Source organism: Puntigrus tetrazona, chromosome 25 (genome assembly GCF_018831695.1).
Source record: "Puntigrus tetrazona isolate hp1 chromosome 25, ASM1883169v1, whole genome shotgun sequence".
In the NCBI taxonomy this organism is placed as follows: domain Eukaryota; kingdom Metazoa; phylum Chordata; class Actinopteri; order Cypriniformes; family Cyprinidae; genus Puntigrus; species Puntigrus tetrazona.
Window position 1 is genome coordinate 7163542 of NC_056723.1, and position 19851 is coordinate 7183392.

The window sequence follows — 19851 nt, forward strand, 5'->3', positions numbered from 1 at the left end:
GTCAGGTTTGTCATTTTGCTGGCTCATTAGACCACAGAGATGGAACTGATATTTCTAATGATGCACAAATTATGTTGGATTTACTGTTCCACTCTGTCCGTCCCTGCTATATACAGGTTATGTAATCAGCAGTGTATATTGGGAGACGTACAGTAAGGTCCAAAAGTCATTAGACCATAATGGTATTTTTTTGTCATATATTAGTGTTTTTAAAAAATGTGTTATATGGTAATGAACAATTGATTAAATAAACAAGTTAATTAGTATAAATTAGTAACAAACATTAAACAGTGCCATTTTAGTATGTATTTAGTATGTATTTTATTTTGTATGCAATTTTATTGTCAAGCATTATATATATATAATATGTAATCGGTACTTATTTCAGTTATTTCATTTAAGTTCTCATATTTATATTGCATTATTTCAATTAACGAAACAGTTTTAGATTTAGTTAATTATAACAACACAGTTGGGAAATCGTTTATAGGTAAACAAATCTAAACAATTTGTGAAAGTTTAGAATTAATTAATTTAAACGTATTTATTTATTTGTAGTAACTTTTCTTTCGATAGTTTTTGCTGTCATTAAAGCAGTAGTCCAAACCAAATTCTGAACTTCATGTTTACTTTTAAATTGAACTTCGTGCTCATTATTGTGCTAAAGAAATGTTTCATTTGAATCTAAAGCAAAATGCTAGGATCTGAACTAATGGACTCAGACTTTGGGATCCCTCTGTATATTTATCAACTCCGAATCCATATATATGCTGACGGCATCGTACCCTGACACAGATTTTAATATGCAAGAATTCCTTCCTCCTTGTTTCCTCAAAGATCTTTTTTTTCATCTCATGCCAGAAAATGGGAGGAGGGGATAAAGAGAGAGAGGGAAAGAGAGCTCGAGAGGCAATTGTGAATTGCTAGTGTGAAAGGACAGCCCACATACATGGGTAACGGGAGAATTCACAACCCGGCAACTTGCACTGACTAATTTAGACATCCATCCCTGGGTTGCTTAGCAACACTCGGGGGCTTGATTCCCATACAGCTGTTTTGGTGAGCCAACAAGGGTTAAAATCCCTAATCAATAGCACCTTCTCATTGTCGCGAGTTAATTCGGGTGTCTTGATTGCATGTTCGGTGGGCGGTCATCAGCGATTTTTAAAAACACTTCTGATGACATCGCGAGCCACTGATGGGCCGAACTTGAAGAATTTTGGGGCAACTGTGTTTATCTCAGTACTTTGTGTCATAATGGTGGTGTTTTGAATCAAATTATCCCAGCAGGCTCTTGTCATCCAGCTGATTCAACAACACACTCCAATCAGTCTTCTGTCTTGTCTACCCAGAGGAATCCAAGCAGGGGGAGGCTTGAACTGATAGTACAGTGAATGATTTGGTGGCGGGGAGAGAGTGATGTAGAGGAAGAGAGATAGAGAGAGAAAAGGGGGCGGGGCGAAACGGAAAGAAACTGAGACCGAGCGAGAGAGTTAGTGTGTACGTATGTGTGTCAGCGAGAGAGCGAGCGAGCGAAGAAACGTGCGAGGCTTGTGCACTCTGCCGTTTCCTCTCGCAGTCACAGGCGGCATCATGTGGAGCGGGCACTGTCACCACAGTGCCTGCCTTCTCCGTTACCCTCTCTGTTGTGCTTCACTGACCGAGGAACCCCAGTCCGGGAGAACCTGACCTTCTGTTTCCAAGTTCCTCGAGTCCAAACGGACTAGTTGTTCAGCAATAAACTCAGAGGAGATATGAAGTCTTTACTGAATGCCTTCAAGAAAGAAGGTAAGAGGTGATCTTTTGGGTTTTTGAGGGTCTAGAGCAGGGGTCTCCTGACCTTTGGTGACTTCTGTTCCATGGGATGTTCAGAACTTAGATCTGCATGGTGTCTTTGAGTTCTGTCGTGTATTATGACAGATTATAACAAAAGTTAAATGTCAAGAGCGAATTAGTGTGAGGTAGAGAGAACATCACTTTGACAGTCATTTCTGACCGCAAGGAATTCAGTCAACTTTGTGCAGTACATTTTTAAACCTTCTTGGATTTTCTACGAGTTCCTCAACACAGGCATGTTACCTTACCAACAGTTTAGTTTATTGGAATTGGTGCATTTTATGTTTAGAATGTTGCTGTTGGAATGTTGCCACTTTGATTTGACTTGTTTGAAGGAAATGACTGTTTCGTCGGCGTTCCAAAACCAACGTGTTCGGCAGCCAATGTGCTTGTGATGTCATCGTCTTCAATCGGTGCCAGAAAAACCCTGTTTGTTGTTTTTTATGGGGCTGTAGTTTTTTTCCCCGGTTGTGACATTATGAGCGTCTGCTTCTTTTAATTGTCAGGTTCATGTGGCATCACCTACCACATCTTTGGGGGCTGGGTGGATTTCTTCATGACTTGTGGGGGTTGGGTTTGCACATTATTGCTGTAATGATCACTCTGTAGTAGTCTTTTAAATAATGAACAGGCGCATAGGTACTTCTGAGACTGTTTGTCATAATAACCGTCATCCAATGAAAAACTTCAGTGACAGGGAAGGTGATCTAACTGCTCCAGGTTGCCATTACGTCAGCACATTAATGAACAAGGGAGACTGATGAATTCTCCTCTATGCTACTCCTGTTTTTTTTTTTCAGAATATATTTATAGCATTTGTCTCACCCAGCAAGTGATATCTAGTTCATGCGTGAACTGTCTTTCAGCGGCCTGGTGTTTCTGAGAAACAAGCTCCTTTGGATAAACATCTTCCTTCTTGGACCACCTTTAATATGACAGCGGATAAATAATAATAGGCATTCATCATGCATATACAGTGCAAACAGTAAACTCCAGGGACTTTCCTAGGCCCAATAAAGGGGGTGTTGTGGAAATACAGGCTTCATCTGGCCCTGAAATGTGTGCATATTACCTAGGAACCACAGAAGTTGGCTGCTGTGGGTGTATGTCTCTGGAGACCAGAGTGATCAACATAGTCTTGCTGTTTAAGAAACACTTTGTTTGCAGTATTAAAGAAGTATTTAGATGTAACTTTGTTGATTTCCGCAAGAAATGCATTTGACTCATCTTTCACTTTGAAAAAAAACTTTTGCAAAGTCTATTGGGCATTAAAGTAAAAGTTAAACCTCTTTTTTGTACTACTAGTAACACCAAACTGCTTGTTTCAGACAGGTTCACAAAATTACATTAAAAAGGAAAACCTTGTATATTAATGTTTGATATTGGATATTAAATCAACAATTTATTAAATCAATGCAAATTTTGTGAGCACAAAAAACTTCTTACCAACTCCAAACTTTTGACCAGTAGTGCATTTATCATTGAAAAAATGGCAAACTGACATATTTCACAACACATTTAAGTCCAGTAAGCCTTAACTTTTTGTGCGATACCCTTAAGGATGACAAAAACTGATTGTTTACATGGAGCTTCACTCATAGGAATTGCATTAGTTGATGATGACGTCCGTTGACCTAGAAAAGTAATTCTAACTCAAAAAACATGATTTACTATTTTTAAATATCAACTAATGACCATTTTTGAATCAAACATTAATGAATAATTAACGTAATCCACCAGTATTACTGTTCCTAAATGCTTTCAGTTTGGGGAAAAAAAAAATTTTGGTGAGTTTTTGTTAACTGAGGGATGAGTTTAAATTAATGTTAACACATAAGATGCAGATTTTTACATCATTTATTAATCTAAGTAAATGTTAATTTATCAATATGCTTTTTAAAAGTCATGCACTTTCTTAATGCAGCAAATAATGTAATATAATCATTAGTCAATTGGATCTATTCTATTAACTCATTTTGAAATATTGAACATAATTGTAAAACGTTAACTAATTATTTAGCTTATTTAACCAGGATTTTTTCTTTAACTAGAATTCGACCATGGGTTTAGATGTGCAATGTTGATTTGATCTTGAGTTCTGACAGCTCATGACATAAATTCTGCAACAGCTAATTTATTCATTAATTCAATAAATGAGCATCAAACTGGGCGATTGTGAACTTGATGAGCAGACAGCGTTCGGTCTTTTAATGTGACAAAGTTCTTTGTATGTAGTAGGAAGCTGAAGCACAGTCTAGCAGCTTGCGCTTGAACACTCGTTACAGTGCTCTAATTATTGCAACTTTCAAAGGAATGAAGGACACCTAAAAAAGCTGAACTACTTTGACGCAGACGGCGTAGATGAAAGTCCATTTCACACGTTGTATAAACAGTCTTTCCTGTTCTTTTTATGTAATCACTCTCTTTGTTTCCGTATCTCTCCCAGTGCCTTTTCGGGAGGCACCGACAGGCACGGGTCGGAGCAGGCCGCTGCAGCAAACACCGCCGCAGCACCAGGGTAGGAGCACTCTTGCCGCCCCACGTGTGCTGCTCCGCTCCAACAGCGACAACAACCTGAACGTCAACAAGCTACCGCTGGATCGTTCTCGCTCGCCCTCTCCTGCCGCCTCCCCCCTGCGCAGCCTCTCGCCCCGCCACCCCCAGCAGATGCAGAACAGCCCCAATGGCACGGTGAAGACCATGGCCCGAGGGGGACGTGCCGCCCGAAGCCGTTCCCCTTCCCTGGGCCGACTGGGGGAGGGAGACAGCCGGAGACAGACCCCTCAGCGCCACAGCAGGTCAGTGGCCGTCCCAGAACGGAGCAATGGGACTTAACATATCTCTGTGTCAATGTCTATTTTGCGTGGGGTCCTAAAGTCCAGGCTGGAATGTGTCCCTTTCTGTGAGGACAAAGTTGTTTTTATCTATTGCCACCAGAGGCCCTATAGTACTTATGGCAAATCTGTGTTATTTTTATAAGGCCATGTGTGGATGCAAATAGGTCAAGTGTTGGGAATTGGTTTGTGGGATACAGACTGGACCGCAGAGATGCCTGGCTTTTCAAAAATGTTTTTGGCGCATTAGATCCACAATCAAAGGATTAATAATTTACTCACCCCCAAGTCGTCCAAGATGTTTGTGTCTTTCTTTCTTCGGCCAAAAAGAAATAATGCTTTTTGAGGAAAAGGCCAATGGGTTGAAGGTCCGAACTGCAGAGCTCTACACAATCCCCAGTCGTATCTAGTAAAGCGATTATAAAATTATACAATTTTTGACCACAAATGCTCATCTTGCATTAGCTTTGTGTCACATGTAGCCTCAGACATCACACCCACAAACCACTGGCTAAATATCTGATGCATATAGCACGCTTATCTGGAAACACTTCAGGAATTTTGAAGTCATCGTTGGATTGGTTGAATTAACGTTCTTCAGTGTTATGCCTGGAAAGAGATACCGTGATGCCTCCCTCATCAAAGAAGAAAGCTGTTGTGTATGTGAAATGGTTACATTTTTGTGGCATACAATCTTTAAATATGTTTTTTTTTTTTTGAAAATGATGTTTGTTTCATTAAACACTTATTCCTGAGCTGGGATTTTGTAGAGCCTTTTAAAGCTGCCCTGAAACGCTAAATTAGTACTGAGCCTACTAAATGGAGTAAAAATCCTGCAATATTTCCCTTAAAAAATTTAATTTCTTTGTGACTGAAGAAAGAAAGAGATGAGCGTCTCGGATGACATGGCGTTGAGTAAAGCACCAGGAAACTAATCCTTTATGGCCATTTACACTATAACCTTTTCAATGAAATTGTTAAAAATCATTTACACCATAACTATGAAAATGAAACAGAGAAACAGTATCAGTGGAATTTAAAAAAAGAGCTTGAGCTGAGCATTTGAAGAGGGAGATGATGTAATTGCAGTGCATGTTAATAAGAAAAAAATCATGCTGTTTTTGACACTGATATGTAGTTACAGTATTTTTGTAGCTCTCGTTCTTGGTGTAAATGGGCCTTTAGATGTGTATTTTGTGTATTTATGTGTGTGCCAGAGATGGAAAGCTGAGTAGTAAAATCATAATATAACTTAAAAAACACAATTTAATACAGTCGTTAGATACTAAGCATGTTTAGTGGGAGGTAAAACACATATCATAATTATACATTTGCTGGGGAAAACAAGAAGAAATATTCCATTGGGTGATTACTTAATAGATAAACGTTATGTGTTTTCTTTTTTTTTCCAGTCTTTCCCTTGGTGACTTACTGAATAATGAATAAACTATTAATTTTTAAAGTGCATAGTAGAGATAAAAGAATATTTTGAATCCTCCTATAGCTTCTTTTATGCAAGTATGACTTTTATATAAGGACAATTTTTAGAAATAATACATATTGAAATAATTAGCATGCACCAGTAAGTTTTTATGAAAGCAAAGGGATAGATTATCCAAAAAAGAAAAGTCTGTTCTGTTTTTTTACCCTCATGTCGTTCCAAATATTTAACTTTTACACAAAGCTATTTTATTGCCTCAGAACGCTTCCTTTTTGATGATTGAAAGCCTCTATTCGGTGTTATTATAATAAAAGACTAGCTAAGACATTCTTCAAAATGTCGCTCACAAAAGAAATCAGTCAGACTGATTTGAAACTACATGAGGATGACCAAAATTTCTATTACAGCATATGAAGAGCGTGAACTCAGCATTAAATGATATCTATGAAACGGTGCAATTCACTTACATCCTTGAAAAGAAACGGCGGCAAATATGTGGACATCTGTCAGTGAAAAAACCTGAGCAGCCAGAGCTTGGTTGCCTTTGCGATGCGACGCGCACCTGATCCAGCATGGGTTTGGACGGACGCCCGGGCTGTTGTTTTTTTAGCTTTGTGACTTTGGGCGCAGAAGCGCAAAATACAAAGGTGCAATATGGAGACTTGGCAAACAATTAGGCCACAGCGAGAGGCAAGAATCTGCTCAGAAAGATAGAGAGCGTGTGTGTGTGGCCATGCATATATAAATATATATATATATATATATATATATTTCCCTGTGAGTGAATGCATGCGTGGGTGCTCGTCATGTAGTGAAAGTTCAGCGTGCACGTGTGCATGAGTGTGTGCGCTTGTGTGCGTCTGCGAGCATGCATGTGTGTCGGTGGGTGTGCGAATCTTGTCACTCAACAGGGGTTCTAGCGCGAGAGCAGGCTCGGTACAGTAAGTGGGCCAGGCCAATTACTCACTTCCACTGCAAAAAACTCCTCTAATTAGATGTCATTTTAAAAAGGAAGAATTAACTCCTCTGGTATTTGACCCTGTTCTCCTCTCGTTTCTCACGCTGCAGCCTATATAGATTGGTTTGTTGTGCTAGACGTGTTTTACGATGGCTGCCGATGCGGGGCCAGCCTAAATAATGGACAACACCCGAAAACAAAGACTACACATCTGGTCTCTTTGGCTCTCAAAGCGGGTTCTTCGATTCCAGCTAGTGCCAGGGTTGAACCCGTGGAAATATCATTGGCTTCCGTGCCTGCATGTGCGGCTCAAATGGAACGCTATTCCTTAGTTACAGCAGCAGTTGCTATGGCTGTGTCCGTATGGTGTGTGTACATGTGTGAGTGTGTCACTTTCGGTCGGTGTCTATGTGTCTTCTATGTGGCTTCTACTCCGTGGTGTATTAGATAATGTGGCTGCTCTTCAGAGGCTCAGAATGGAAGCGAAGCAGATGTAGTCAGTTGTAGCGTCATATTGCCATTTGTCAACCAAGGGAAAACACAAACAAGGGAAATACGAGACGCTTCGTCTCGTGCCAGTAAAGGTCATGTTGTAGAAACACCATGCCGCTTGTTCAGAGCTGTTTTGAAGAGCTACCCTTGTAAACAAGTGCTGTGGCATTTACATTTCTGTTTTTCCAAAAATTTCAAGTTACTTCTAAAACAAATGTAGTACTGCAATAAATTTAGTCTAAAAACAGTAACAGGACTTTTTTTTTTTGTTCTTTTAATGTTAAACTAAGAAAAACATGCAGGATTTGTCTTATGAAGCCAGGAAAATTTATGTATATAAAATAGTAAAATACATTTTTAATGTGTCATATAATAATAATGTTATTAATAATGATAATATAAACATTTGTGTGTGTGTGTCTCTATTCTAATTCTATTTTAGACTTACACTCTATTCATTTAGTTTTTTTCTTTTAAAAAAACTAACACTAGCTTCTCTATTTTTTTGCCTTCTATTTCTATTTTTATATATATTATACAATTATCAAAAGCAAAAAAGGCCTCTAACTTTAGCATTCTCTGTTATTTTTCTATTTTATTTGTTTTCTTTATATTTATTATACAATTTTAAAAAAGTGTTAAGCCAACTGAAACTTGTTATAGCGCTTGCGTATCATTACTCTTTTGATTGCTTCCATTGTCATCATTTGTAATAAAGCATCTGCTACATCACTTCATGTAAATGTTATTTTGTTAAGATAAGCCGGGCTGGAATGGCTAGGCTTTGTGTGATTCTTAAACTTTTTTGTCAAAAGATATTTTGAAGAACATTTTGTACATTTGTACCACACTGACATCATATTGCCATAAAGCCAAATTTCCTGGCTTTGTTACTAATATGGATGTCACAGGTATTCTTGAACTAATTCTTTGTCGTTAAAAATGAACAACTCTGTCCATAAAGGCTTAATGCTTAATACTTTTTTTTTTGACACGCAGTTTTGTTAGATATGCATCCTATAGCTTGAACCCTACAGTATAGCTTGCAACATGCTAATCAAATAAACAATACTCGCAGCCAGACCCCTGTAAAATTACCACTGTTTAATGAACTCCTACAGCGTTAAATGAAGCCCGATTTAGATTGAGCTAAGTTTAACTCCATAGCTGTCGATATAAACATAATTTCACTGTACGAATGGGGAGCTACGTGCTAGCCAAGTGTTTGCCGTAGCAGCTAATCTGCCACTGTGGTCATATTTTGATTGCTGCATCAAAATCCTCAAGATGTTGAGACCTTATTTCCTTCGAGCTTGATTAAAAATAGACCTGTGGATGTGACTATACGTGCAGCGCTTGAACCGATTTCTAACACTTACTGGCCTTGTTTCCTTCCTCCCTGTTTTGCATAAATACCTCAGCCCACATTAACTCTTTTTTGCTTTTTTCACCAAAAATAAGATGCGAAGCGCAGCTTATGTAATTGTCTTTGGATGAAGCTGGATAAGAAAGCTTCGCTGCTCGGTTTTGACAGCTAGTTACATTGGCAGACCGGTTGGCTGCCATAGGCGGTGCTCTAAATGAGTAAGCCACTCATTTATGGTTTGCTGAAATATGCTTGTTTTTCTTCCAGCTGGTGTAGATTCTGTACGTGAGGCCATTTGAAAGTCGATTATTAGATGTCGGCAAGCGATATAAGCAAATTAGGATATTGCTTTTGTTTTGTGCTTATTCAGTAGGTAGCGAATAAGTGATATTATGGTATTTTTGATACTCAAAATAGCGTTTTTGTGATTTTTTAGCACTTAAATCTGATTGGTTGAACAGATTTGCTGCAGTTTGTAGTTTCATTTTGCGACGCTGTGCAGCCTATTTAGTTTGCTCTTAAAATGTGGCACAGTGTGCTGTTTGCATCATATTTCATATGGTTATTTTCCCACAGCTGTTGGAGGTTGTGTTACCACTTTTTGGTATTCTCCATTCATCATCACAATTTCCACACATTTTTCATTTTAAAGTAATAAACCAGGTGTATCTGTTTAGGACTGTTTAGCGCATAAACATTTTTCAGGCTCCATCACATCTGTAACATCTTTGTCAAGCTTTATTACGTAAGAAGGCTAATCTGGGTGTGTTGACTTTGGGCGATGACATTGAGAGGTTCTCAGTGGAGGCTTAAAAAAAGCTGGAGGCACGTAGAGGGCATATGTAGGTGCTTTGTCCCAATTTCACCTGCTCCTATAGGCTGAAGTTGCCAGATGCCACGGGACCTTGAGAGGTGGTGAGATAGGGCAGGTCATGTGTGGACAGGAAGTTGCTTACATGATGCCATACGATTTTTATACTGGCAGCATAGACAGCTATGCTTCATAATGTCAGAATTAGCGTAAAATATATTATGCATACACTCATGCACTCATGCACAAACACATATATATATATAATGGTACACTTTGTTTGACCTAACTGAAATATAATTAAAAAATTGAAAAATATATTTTTTTTTATTTTCATCTATTTTATTTTTATTTTTTATCAGAGCCGTCTGACATTGCTTTGCATTTGGCCGTTTTCCTGGCCCTCCTGTTAAGCAAGGCCTGCATTTATATACTAAACTGAAAGCAGGCAAAATAAGGATATGTGCCTCTGAGATTATGCATGTCATCTGAAAACTGGATGTTCTTTTGCAGCAAGAGTTTCGATGTTATTTTTAGGTCCATCGCGCCCTCATTAACACCTTCATTAACAACATCGTCGGGACTGTTCTTTTGTTGAGTCTTTATTGTCAGCATTTTTCTGGAGAACAAGTTTTTTTTTTGTGGACGTGAGCCGTCTGCTCCCACTGAGTGGCTGAAGTTACACTCTGAGTCATTTCAGGACAGGGCTCAGCTGCTTTTCAGAGGTGATGTTTCCTGTGAGCCGTCACTGGATAAGTTAATGATTCAGCCTGGCCCTGGGCTAGACTCAAAATTCTGCTTGTAAGACAACTCTAGAAGCACATCTTGGCTTTAATGTATGTTTATGGTATCTATCCAGCAGAGGGAGCCCTTATACTTGTAATAGATGTGGTCTCTTAGACTAGCGTGCCTCAGTGCTTACCACAGACATTGCTAGATTCTATTTTAGCAGGTCTTTGTCTAAGCCCCTTTAAAAATATGCTTAACGTTTTGTGAACTCTCTTCTTGTTTGCGTTGGAAAACATCTGAGAATAGTCTGAATCCTCACCTTAATAAATATTGTTTGCTTCGTATATCTATCTATCTATATATATATATATATATATATATATATATATATATATATATATATATATATATATATATATATATGTGTGTGTGTGTGTGTGTGTGTGTGTGATTCACTTTTTAAACCCATATAGTAACAGTAATATTGAAATGTTTGAGCTAAAAATCTGAAATATGATATCCTTTAAAATGTATATATATATATATATATATATATATATATATATATATATATATATATATATATATATATATAAATTGTAATAAATAAACATACAGTGGACTACCAGGAAATTTGTTATTAAATTTTTTTACTTTGACCAGACCATTTTTTGCCTGTGTTTTTCTATTCTTTCTTTTTACACCACAGATTAAACAAAATTAAGTGTTGTTTGGTAAATGGTTAAATTAAATTGGTGTTATTTGATTGTTAAATTTAACTGCTGAATAATTTTTGGTTGTTTGTAATCCATTGCATACCTTTCTACCAAAGTTACCTCATATTATCAAGACGAATTTGCTCTGACACAGATTAACTTGTCATATTTTATTACCATTTTCTTAACTATAGTGAATAACCTCTAATATAATGCGAGAAACGTTGAAGGTTTTCGAATAAATTTATATTCTGTTTATATGTATATATATATATATATATATATATATATATATATATACAAGTTCTGTCTGTCTGTCTGTGTGTTATATTGTAGTATAATATAATTGTGTTTATCATTTTAACATTTTATTAACATTTTTTCTTGTATCGCCACTAGTCCCCGTGCCAACAGGGATGCCTACTCTGGCATGGACACTCCTGGGTCCAAACGCAAGCTGTACAGTGCTGTGCCAGGAAGACATTATGTGGTGGTCAAGTCTTACCAACCGCAGGGTGAAGGAGAAATCGCTTTGTATAAGAACGACAGGGTCAAAGGTACATGTATCTCTAAAAAAATGTGCAATTTCAGTTTAACTTTACTTAATTAAACCATATGTTATTGATAGTAAACATAGACATTTTTAAGAGTGTGTGCACCAAATGCAGGGATAAGCTGGTTTCTAACAGGCAGTGTAGTTTCTCCTGCCATATGGAGAGCAAGAATTCACAGATTCTGCCCTTCGGCACCAGGCGATGCCTGGCCGGAGCTAGCAACACTTCACAAACAGAAAGAGATGATCTAAAGAGGTTTCAGTGGAATGAAGACTTCATTGGATGAAATCAGCATAGGCCTGAAGTATTATACTGTCATGTGTAAATTTACACACATCTATAGCGAAGTGGTCAGAATGCTTGTTAAAGCTGAAGTGATCTTAAAGGAGCTGCACTTGCAGTATGTAAATAATGAGAAGAGTGTTTTATTTTATTTTATTTTTTTGCTGACTTTCTCATACGTAGTTCTCAGTATTGGAGAAGGCGGATTCTGGGAAGGCAGTGCCCGAGGGAATGTAGGCTGGTTCCCAGCAGAATGCGTGGAAGAGATCCCAAGCAAACCCAACGAGGACAGGCCCTGTGAGTGTCTACACACAAACACATACTTTGAACATGTTCTCATTCACTGTCATGCCAACTTAAAGGGATAGTACACCACAAATGACACGTCTGTCATCAGTGAATCACCCTCATGTCTTTCACACAATTTATTAATTTATTTTTTTATAAATCTGAGAGCTTTCTGACCTTTCATAGCACAGCCAACACAACTACCATGTTCAAAGCCCAAAAAGGTATTAAGGACGTTGTTAAAATAGTCCATGTGACAATTCAATCGTAACTTTATAAAGCTACAAGAATATTTTTTGTGCACAAAAAAACAAAATTTCTTCTCTTCACAAGATTATCACAGCGTATACATGCGGTATTATTGTATTTTATGCACTATATTTTGTTTTGAACTAGCTTTTTACATTTTTAGTTTTAATTTTTGTTTTAGTCATTGTCACACGCGGACTCCTTTGTGTTGTTGTTTTTGTCGTGTGCCATGTGCTCTGTGTGACCCACTTTAGTTAATTGTCTTAGCGTCTTCACCTGTGTCTCATTTATTAAGTATTTATGTTGTATATTTAAGTCCTGTGTGTTTGAGTTCAAATTTGTCCGATCGTCGAGGTTTATACGTGTGGTTTATGTTCTGCCTGTCGACCTGCCTACCTGTATATTATTATTATTTTATCCGTTTGAAGAAGATTAAAACTGTTTAATTTCATTTATTCTCGTCGAGTGCTCCTTCACGCTAAACCACACCGTGACAGTCATGTTGTTATCTGCTTTTGTTATTTTTATTATTTTTAAATACATTTAGTTCTAAAACATATTTTCATGCTGCTCTATTTTAAGAAACAAAAATAGTCCTTACAATTTCTATGCCATATTCCAAATTTGAAGCTGTACAGTAGTTTTGAAATATGACATCTATTGTTGATATCGTTGTCCACCTATGCATGAAGTGTCTTCATATGGCACATTTGAATAGACAAATTAATAAACCAGTTGAATGAGATTTCAGAGCTGCATTGAAGGAAAAATTATATCATTTTTTTTTTATTCATATGTATTTAAATGACTCTCATAATGCTTCAGAAGACTTGCAAGTTTTATTTATACTACTTCTTGGTAATTCACATAATGCTCTTTCTGATTTTCAGAGCCCTGGTCAAAATCTATTTTCGTTGCATGAAAAGAAGCAGCATGAACATTCTGTTAAATATCTTCTTTTGTTTTCCACTGAACAAAAAAAAAAATACAAATCTAGTACAAAATAAGGATAAGAAAGTGATGACAGAATATACATTTTGCGTGAATTATCACCATTTAAGTGTATGCTTCAAATTATACAATTGTTCGACATATTATAAGGTGAGGGGAAGGAACACTTTTCCCGCTCCTCCTATTATGTCTTCTCTCACTCTATTCTTCTCCAGTGCTCTGATAACCCGCAGAATAAGTGAGGAGCCTTGCGGCGATAACAGGCTGTTAATTCAGTTAGTGTTCATTTGCAACTAGGCCACAAAGCACACGCGTCCACCTCTCAGATCAAATGCTTGCATTCATCCGTCAACCATCGGCGTGAATGAGCACCTGAGAATTTGATTTGCGCATTATATCCCAATTGGACAGAGCACAGGAATGCCATTAACAGCAATCATAGCTCTACTCCAGTCCAAATGTCTGTTAAATGTGGATTTTTTTTTTTTTGTTGTAAGTACAATCATTGTGTAGCTTTGGTTTGTGCACTCAACGTTCGCTGTGCAAATTGGCAGAAGGGGCCAGGGGCAACATTCTGTTGAGAGTTGTTATTTTGGGCCAAATGAATGCCTTCCACATCAGTGCAGCTACTGTGCGTTTTTCAGCCCTGTATGTGTGTGTGGTGTCATAGAGGCGATTAGATGTTTTCTTCATTGAAATGCATCTGAACCTTTATAACAGTAATCGTAAAAAGCTTTGCATTGCGACACTCTTGATTTAATGTAATTATCCAAATCTTGTTGTCAATCTACGATCATGCTTTAATCTAAAATCTCCAACACAATTCTCTGCTGTGGTCCAGATTGTTGCTTATGACCATGTACAGTAAGGCAGCTATTGGCAACTACTCTAAACAAATGGAGAGCTGTTCACGACAGCATGTGGCGAGCAGAATGGAGGTGTGGTGAACGACAGCTGTCATTGGCCAAGAGGCTTTGGCCCATGTGACTCGGGGAGAGAGTCTGGCTGACTCAGCTCTCAGACTGTAGGATCTAAGTTCACCCATCATGTGATGGAACATGACATTTGCCTTGAGGTTTTGCTGCAGTAGCACAGTAAGTGCTTCTGCATCTGTACGGCTAACCTAAATGTTGTTATTAAAGGTGAAGTATGTAATTTCATAGCTGAATTGTAAAAAAACTGTTCTCAAACAGGTTTCCTGACTGCTATTGGTTGGATAAACTAGTAACCTGGCCGAAAGCTCATTCTATTGGTTGAGCCAGTGTTGCTATGCTAAGTTGGTAGGAATTCACAAATAAACATAGCAGTGTTTTGAAAGCACAGTTTTGAGTGTTTGTACTTTTCAGGTTAATCATTGCACAGTTGTCTTTGTTAAATGAGAAAGTATTTTTAGCATTATAAAAGGTTGCATCTTCTTGCATAGTTTTTGAGAAAATAACAGTGTCTACTATATCTAGTTTGAAGATTTTTTGTATTCATTGTTTGTTTTTTTATGTTTATAACACTTCCAAACAAAAATAACATTTTACAAGTCTTATTAATGTAGTACTATGATAAACATTTTCATAATTTAATAACATTTCAAATAAATTGCACTTAATTTGAATAAATGAATAAATCAGGACGAAGAATGCATGTCATGCCATCATAACCAAATACGTATTTGGTGGTAAAATTGGATCTTTTGTCTTATTTATTGAATTTTATTCCTCATGTTATGGCCAGTAATTGAGTTTTCATAACACATTTGATCAATTTGTGCACTTTTTAGCAGTAATCTGAGGTGAAAATGCATGCTATGTTTGGTATAAGTGTCACCTGAGGCGTTTTGAATCTCGTCCATGTTTGCTAGTGTTGCAAAAGAAGCAGGGCGGCAGTGTGAAAAGGTGAGAAATGCTATGTTGAGATGGGAACCATTGGAAGCCTTGAAATTCATGGCTAGTACAATGCTACGAGCAAAGCGCTTTTCAAGAGTTGCAAGGACAGCTGATTTCTTTCATTGATTTATGAAATAGTCATTTGGTTCCCATGGCGATGCTTTCAGGGTTATTTTGATCACATTTTTTGAAAATTGTTGCCTAAATCTGTCTTATTTTTAGCTGAATGCAACAGCTAGCCAAGATACATGACATACACCGGTGGATAGTCTTAAAAGTTGACGATCTAGTGCTGTGTTCAAAATCAGCTACAGTTAAATTCAGCATCGGCTGGTTAGCAACAGCACAAGTATTTTGCTGAAGTCTCTTGAACCTTTCCGAGCAACACTCATGCACATTCCTGATTGATATATTTCCATGGAAACATGCTCTACACTGTACAAACCCTGTTGCTAAGGAGTGGGCCTTGGTAAGATTTTTTTCCTCTTTTTGTGGCATCTTTTTTTTCCCTCTCTCACACACTCTCTCTCCCTCTCACGGCACTGAGAACAGAGCTTACATACCATCTTTTCCAATGCCACGGTTCTCTTTTCCATGTGTGTGGTGGTGATGGTCAGCTCTCACCTGGGCTCTCGAGGAGACGCGAGAGTTTTTGGAGATGGGAAGTTAGGCGTCAGGGCCTGAGGGATCGAGAAAAGTGGCAATCGCCCCTCAGGCAAGGAGAATTGAGTGTTTCTCGGATTGACTCGGGGGTGAACTAAAGGGGACCAATGGACGAGACTAGCAGATCTAGGAAGAAGGTTCATTTTGGAGGTATGTTGATTTGAAGATGTTGCAAACTGAGGAGATTTGTGCTAAATTACGGATTTGTGCCAACAATATTTGCATGTTTTATTCTGCATAATTTTTTAGCGATGTGGGCAGTTAAATAGGAAAGAGTAGTTTGAGTCTATTGTCGATAAAATTTCAGCTGGGTTTTTTATTCTAGTATTTCTCATGTTTTAAGTCTTTCTCACTGCTGCATCTTTAACTGTGCATCTTGATGACTTTTTGTGTCCGTTTCGGAGGCCTTGAACTGTTGTTGCAAAAAACTGTAGTAAAATATCCGAATCGTCTTGTGGCCATTTTTCGATCTCCGTCATATTTTAGCTTTGTCAAAGATTACAAATCAAATCCTGTTTTATTACATCGAGTAGGAAGCTGTGACCAAGTCATAGAGTTGTAAAACTTCTTTGCCTGGCAGAATATTATAGTTATTACTTTTTTCCAGTGGTGCGCTCTGACTCTGCCTTGAAAGTTTTGCATCCTTCAAGTCGTGCTTGCTGTGCGTTTACTATCATTATGAATTTTGTCAAGTGACTAGTTACCCCTAGTGGTTTGAAATCCGGTGTTGTAGCAACTGTCATCGCTGCTCACCCTCATGTCAAATAGACTTTTTTTCCTCACACTGTCCACAGAGGAACGACGTTTGTGTCAAATACGTGTGGCTCTGTGTGTACGTGCCAGAATGCTTTTTTGTTGGAAAGACGACACAGCTGCTACAGAAACCTGACAGGGTGTTCCATTAAGATGTGAGAAAGAGAACGAAAAAGAGATGTGGTGGCCATTTTATCCATCCAATTAATTATAACATCCATATCTCTTGATATTAAATTCCTCTGTTCAGATTTATGCATGCGAAATCAGGTATTGCTCAAAACTGGATAATGCACAACCTGACAAAACACATCTATAAATGGTAATGTCAAGGCTCAGAGTGTGATGATTCACTTGCACACTCAAACGATTCAGTTTTGATTTATTCATCTGATGAGATGCATCATAACAGGTCCAGTCTGACCTCAATATTATTTGATTCGTTTCCATAAAAAATCCTAAAATAAGCGTAGAGCGCCAAATGCTTACTTTTCATAAATTCTCATGATTCAAATTTGAATGTCGCTTTTGAATTTTAACCTCTCGTTTTGCTAAAACAGTTTAATCAACCAAAATATTCATTAATCCGCCTTTTTACATATTTGAAATAGCTGACAGATGGGGAGGACATCTTACATTAGCAGTCACAGGACAGTACGGATGTCTCTGTAGAATTGCGCTGAATCTAAACCTCCTTTTGTTTGAACATCAAAACGTTTCAGCTCAACAAAGAATTGAGCGTCTGTAACTTTAACAGCTAACCAGTGAGTAGGTTGGAAGGGGAAAGTGTTGAATCCCACGCAGCCTCCTGACTACTGATATCATCGTGTATCAACAGAACCGCAGAGGACAATACAAATGGTGCAGTTTTCAGAAGCTGCAGCCTGCAGAACAAACTCCTCGAGAATCTCATTAATGGATAAATATGTGTTGCTCAGGATCTTTATTATCACCAGTTGTGCCGCCGTTAATGGGTGTCCTTCCTCTGTAGATATAATTTGCAGTCCTTATATAAGTACACATTGGGGAATGTGCTTAACATTAAGGTGATTGGATTGAATTTAGATAATAATCCAGTGTTTTATCCATTTTTTCAAGTCCTCTGTGGACAGATGGTTTGTTGTTGTACAAACATCATGGCGTAGGAGCGGCCTAGAATGAACGCTCCCCTTGGAGAAGTTCGGAAGAGCGAAAGAGGAGCCGTGTAGACGATTAATCTCTGCGACGTAAAAAAGTCTCTTCATTAGCTTTGTTGGCTCTTATCCTGGTTCCTTCCATAAAATTCAGTCAATATTTGGCCTTCCTGAGCTCTCTCTGAGGACTAGTCTAGTTTGGCTGCATTATGGGCCAAATGGTCCCTGTCTTCCAAAGAGCTTTTTATTGGTTGCAATTAAATGTGCAAGGTGGTATAGTTGGTGTAGTGCTGATTTGGAATGCACTGTTATAAATTGTGGATTTACTTTAAGCTCACGTGTGTGTTCAAAAGATGTGATTTTATTATTAGATCATTTATTTATTTTTTTTATATATATATATATATATATATATATATATATATATATATATATAATGTATATATATATATATATATAAAAATATATTTATTATATATAAATATATATGCATATATATATATATATATATATATATATATATATATATATATATATATATATATATATATATATAATTATATATATATATATAATATATATATATTTATATATAATAAATATAAATATATATATATATATAAATTTATGCCATGTTGATTTTCAGTGATCATTTGAGTGTCAAGGTACTGTCTGGTGAAACTGTAAGCACCTTTTGTTATTTATTTATTTTTTTCAGAGCACAGTTGGCTAAATGATTAAATATGTTTAAAAAATGGCACCTGGGACTGTGTGACATATGGCACACAGTACGACCAATTTGTGACTAGACAGCTTTTTTCTGCAATTATGTAACCGAACCTCTACAACATTCTCACTTTATCACATCTGCTGTACCTCTCAAAAATTCTGGTGACTATTTTTATTCTTTTTGCACATTTTAAATTCGGTGTGAAAGTGATGATAATGAGGCTCAAGCGTTCAAAGTTTGCCGGGTTAGTGCTTGAACACAGTCACATCAGAATTTAGGAAGTAACTTTTGTTTATGTGTGGAAAAAATGAATAAAAAATCTTTTTATGACACTTTCTGAGCACTAGAATTTGAGCCCTATGCAAGGCTGAAATATTACATAATTGCTGTGATCTGAAGTAAATGTCTGTGAATATTTCTTCACAGATGCCCGGGCAGACCGATCGGAGAGAAGGAAGCTCTTTCGACACTACACTGTGGGATCTTATGACAGTTTTGATGCATCAAGGTATGATCAAACATATTTCTAATCCTTCTGACCATGTATTTTTAAGTGTGCCGGGTTTAATGATGGTAGTTTGAAATGGTTTCTCTATTGCGTACATATTTACAGTTCAAAAAAGGTTACAGGTTACAAAGTTTTTTTTTTATTTATCTGAATCTTTTTCTGCAAACAACATTGCACTTTATGAATATTTTTAATGCATTATACCCTCCCTTTAATAACCCTTGATAATGCATTACATGCAAGGCTTTCAGTAAAGTGTTAACATAATTTATTATAAAATGTAACTTTAGGTTGTTTTTAAATATTCTAAAAATATATATTTTATATGCATTTAACTTCAAATTCTCTAGGTTAATTAAGTGTAAGCAAAGAATTACATTGAAAAGATTGATTTAATCAATTACTAATCAGACCGGTGATGCATCAGATTCCTTTTATTAATAACTATTCCTGTGAGTATCAATGTACAGCACAAACCATCATTTCCCAAAACTTTGCCGCCCCGCTATGATTTAACACAAAGCGCCGCACAAGCACATTGTTATTCACAGGGGAAAAAAGGTTTGAAGTGTGTGAAAACTCTTTAAATGGCCGGTTATGTAAGCAACGCTCAAGCTTTGGGTCGTCACTGTGTGATGCAGACACTTTGATGGCATTTAAAAAAAAAAACAATTAGCTGA

The 19851-nt window shown here is 37.2% G+C and overlaps 1 protein-coding gene across 6 annotated transcripts in view; it reads left to right on the forward strand.

The window, feature by feature from the left end:
- shank2b (SH3 and multiple ankyrin repeat domains 2b) overlaps positions 1–19851 on the forward strand; it is an 83752-nt gene that overhangs the window by 35053 nt on the left and 28848 nt on the right. For 4 of the 6 annotated variants that reach the window (XM_043227634.1, XM_043227635.1, XM_043227636.1 and 1 more), the window contains exons 11-14: positions 4283–4634; positions 11583–11740; positions 12203–12316; positions 19090–19171. In XM_043227634.1, the coding sequence (XP_043083569.1) occupies positions 4283–4634; positions 11583–11740; positions 12203–12316; positions 19090–19171 (706 nt within the window). Of the gene's footprint in view, positions 1–1534; positions 1789–4282; positions 4635–11582; positions 11741–12202; positions 12317–19089; positions 19172–19851 lie in introns of those variants that run through there. The other 2 variants (XM_043227638.1, XM_043227639.1) reach the window with 1 other exon arrangement.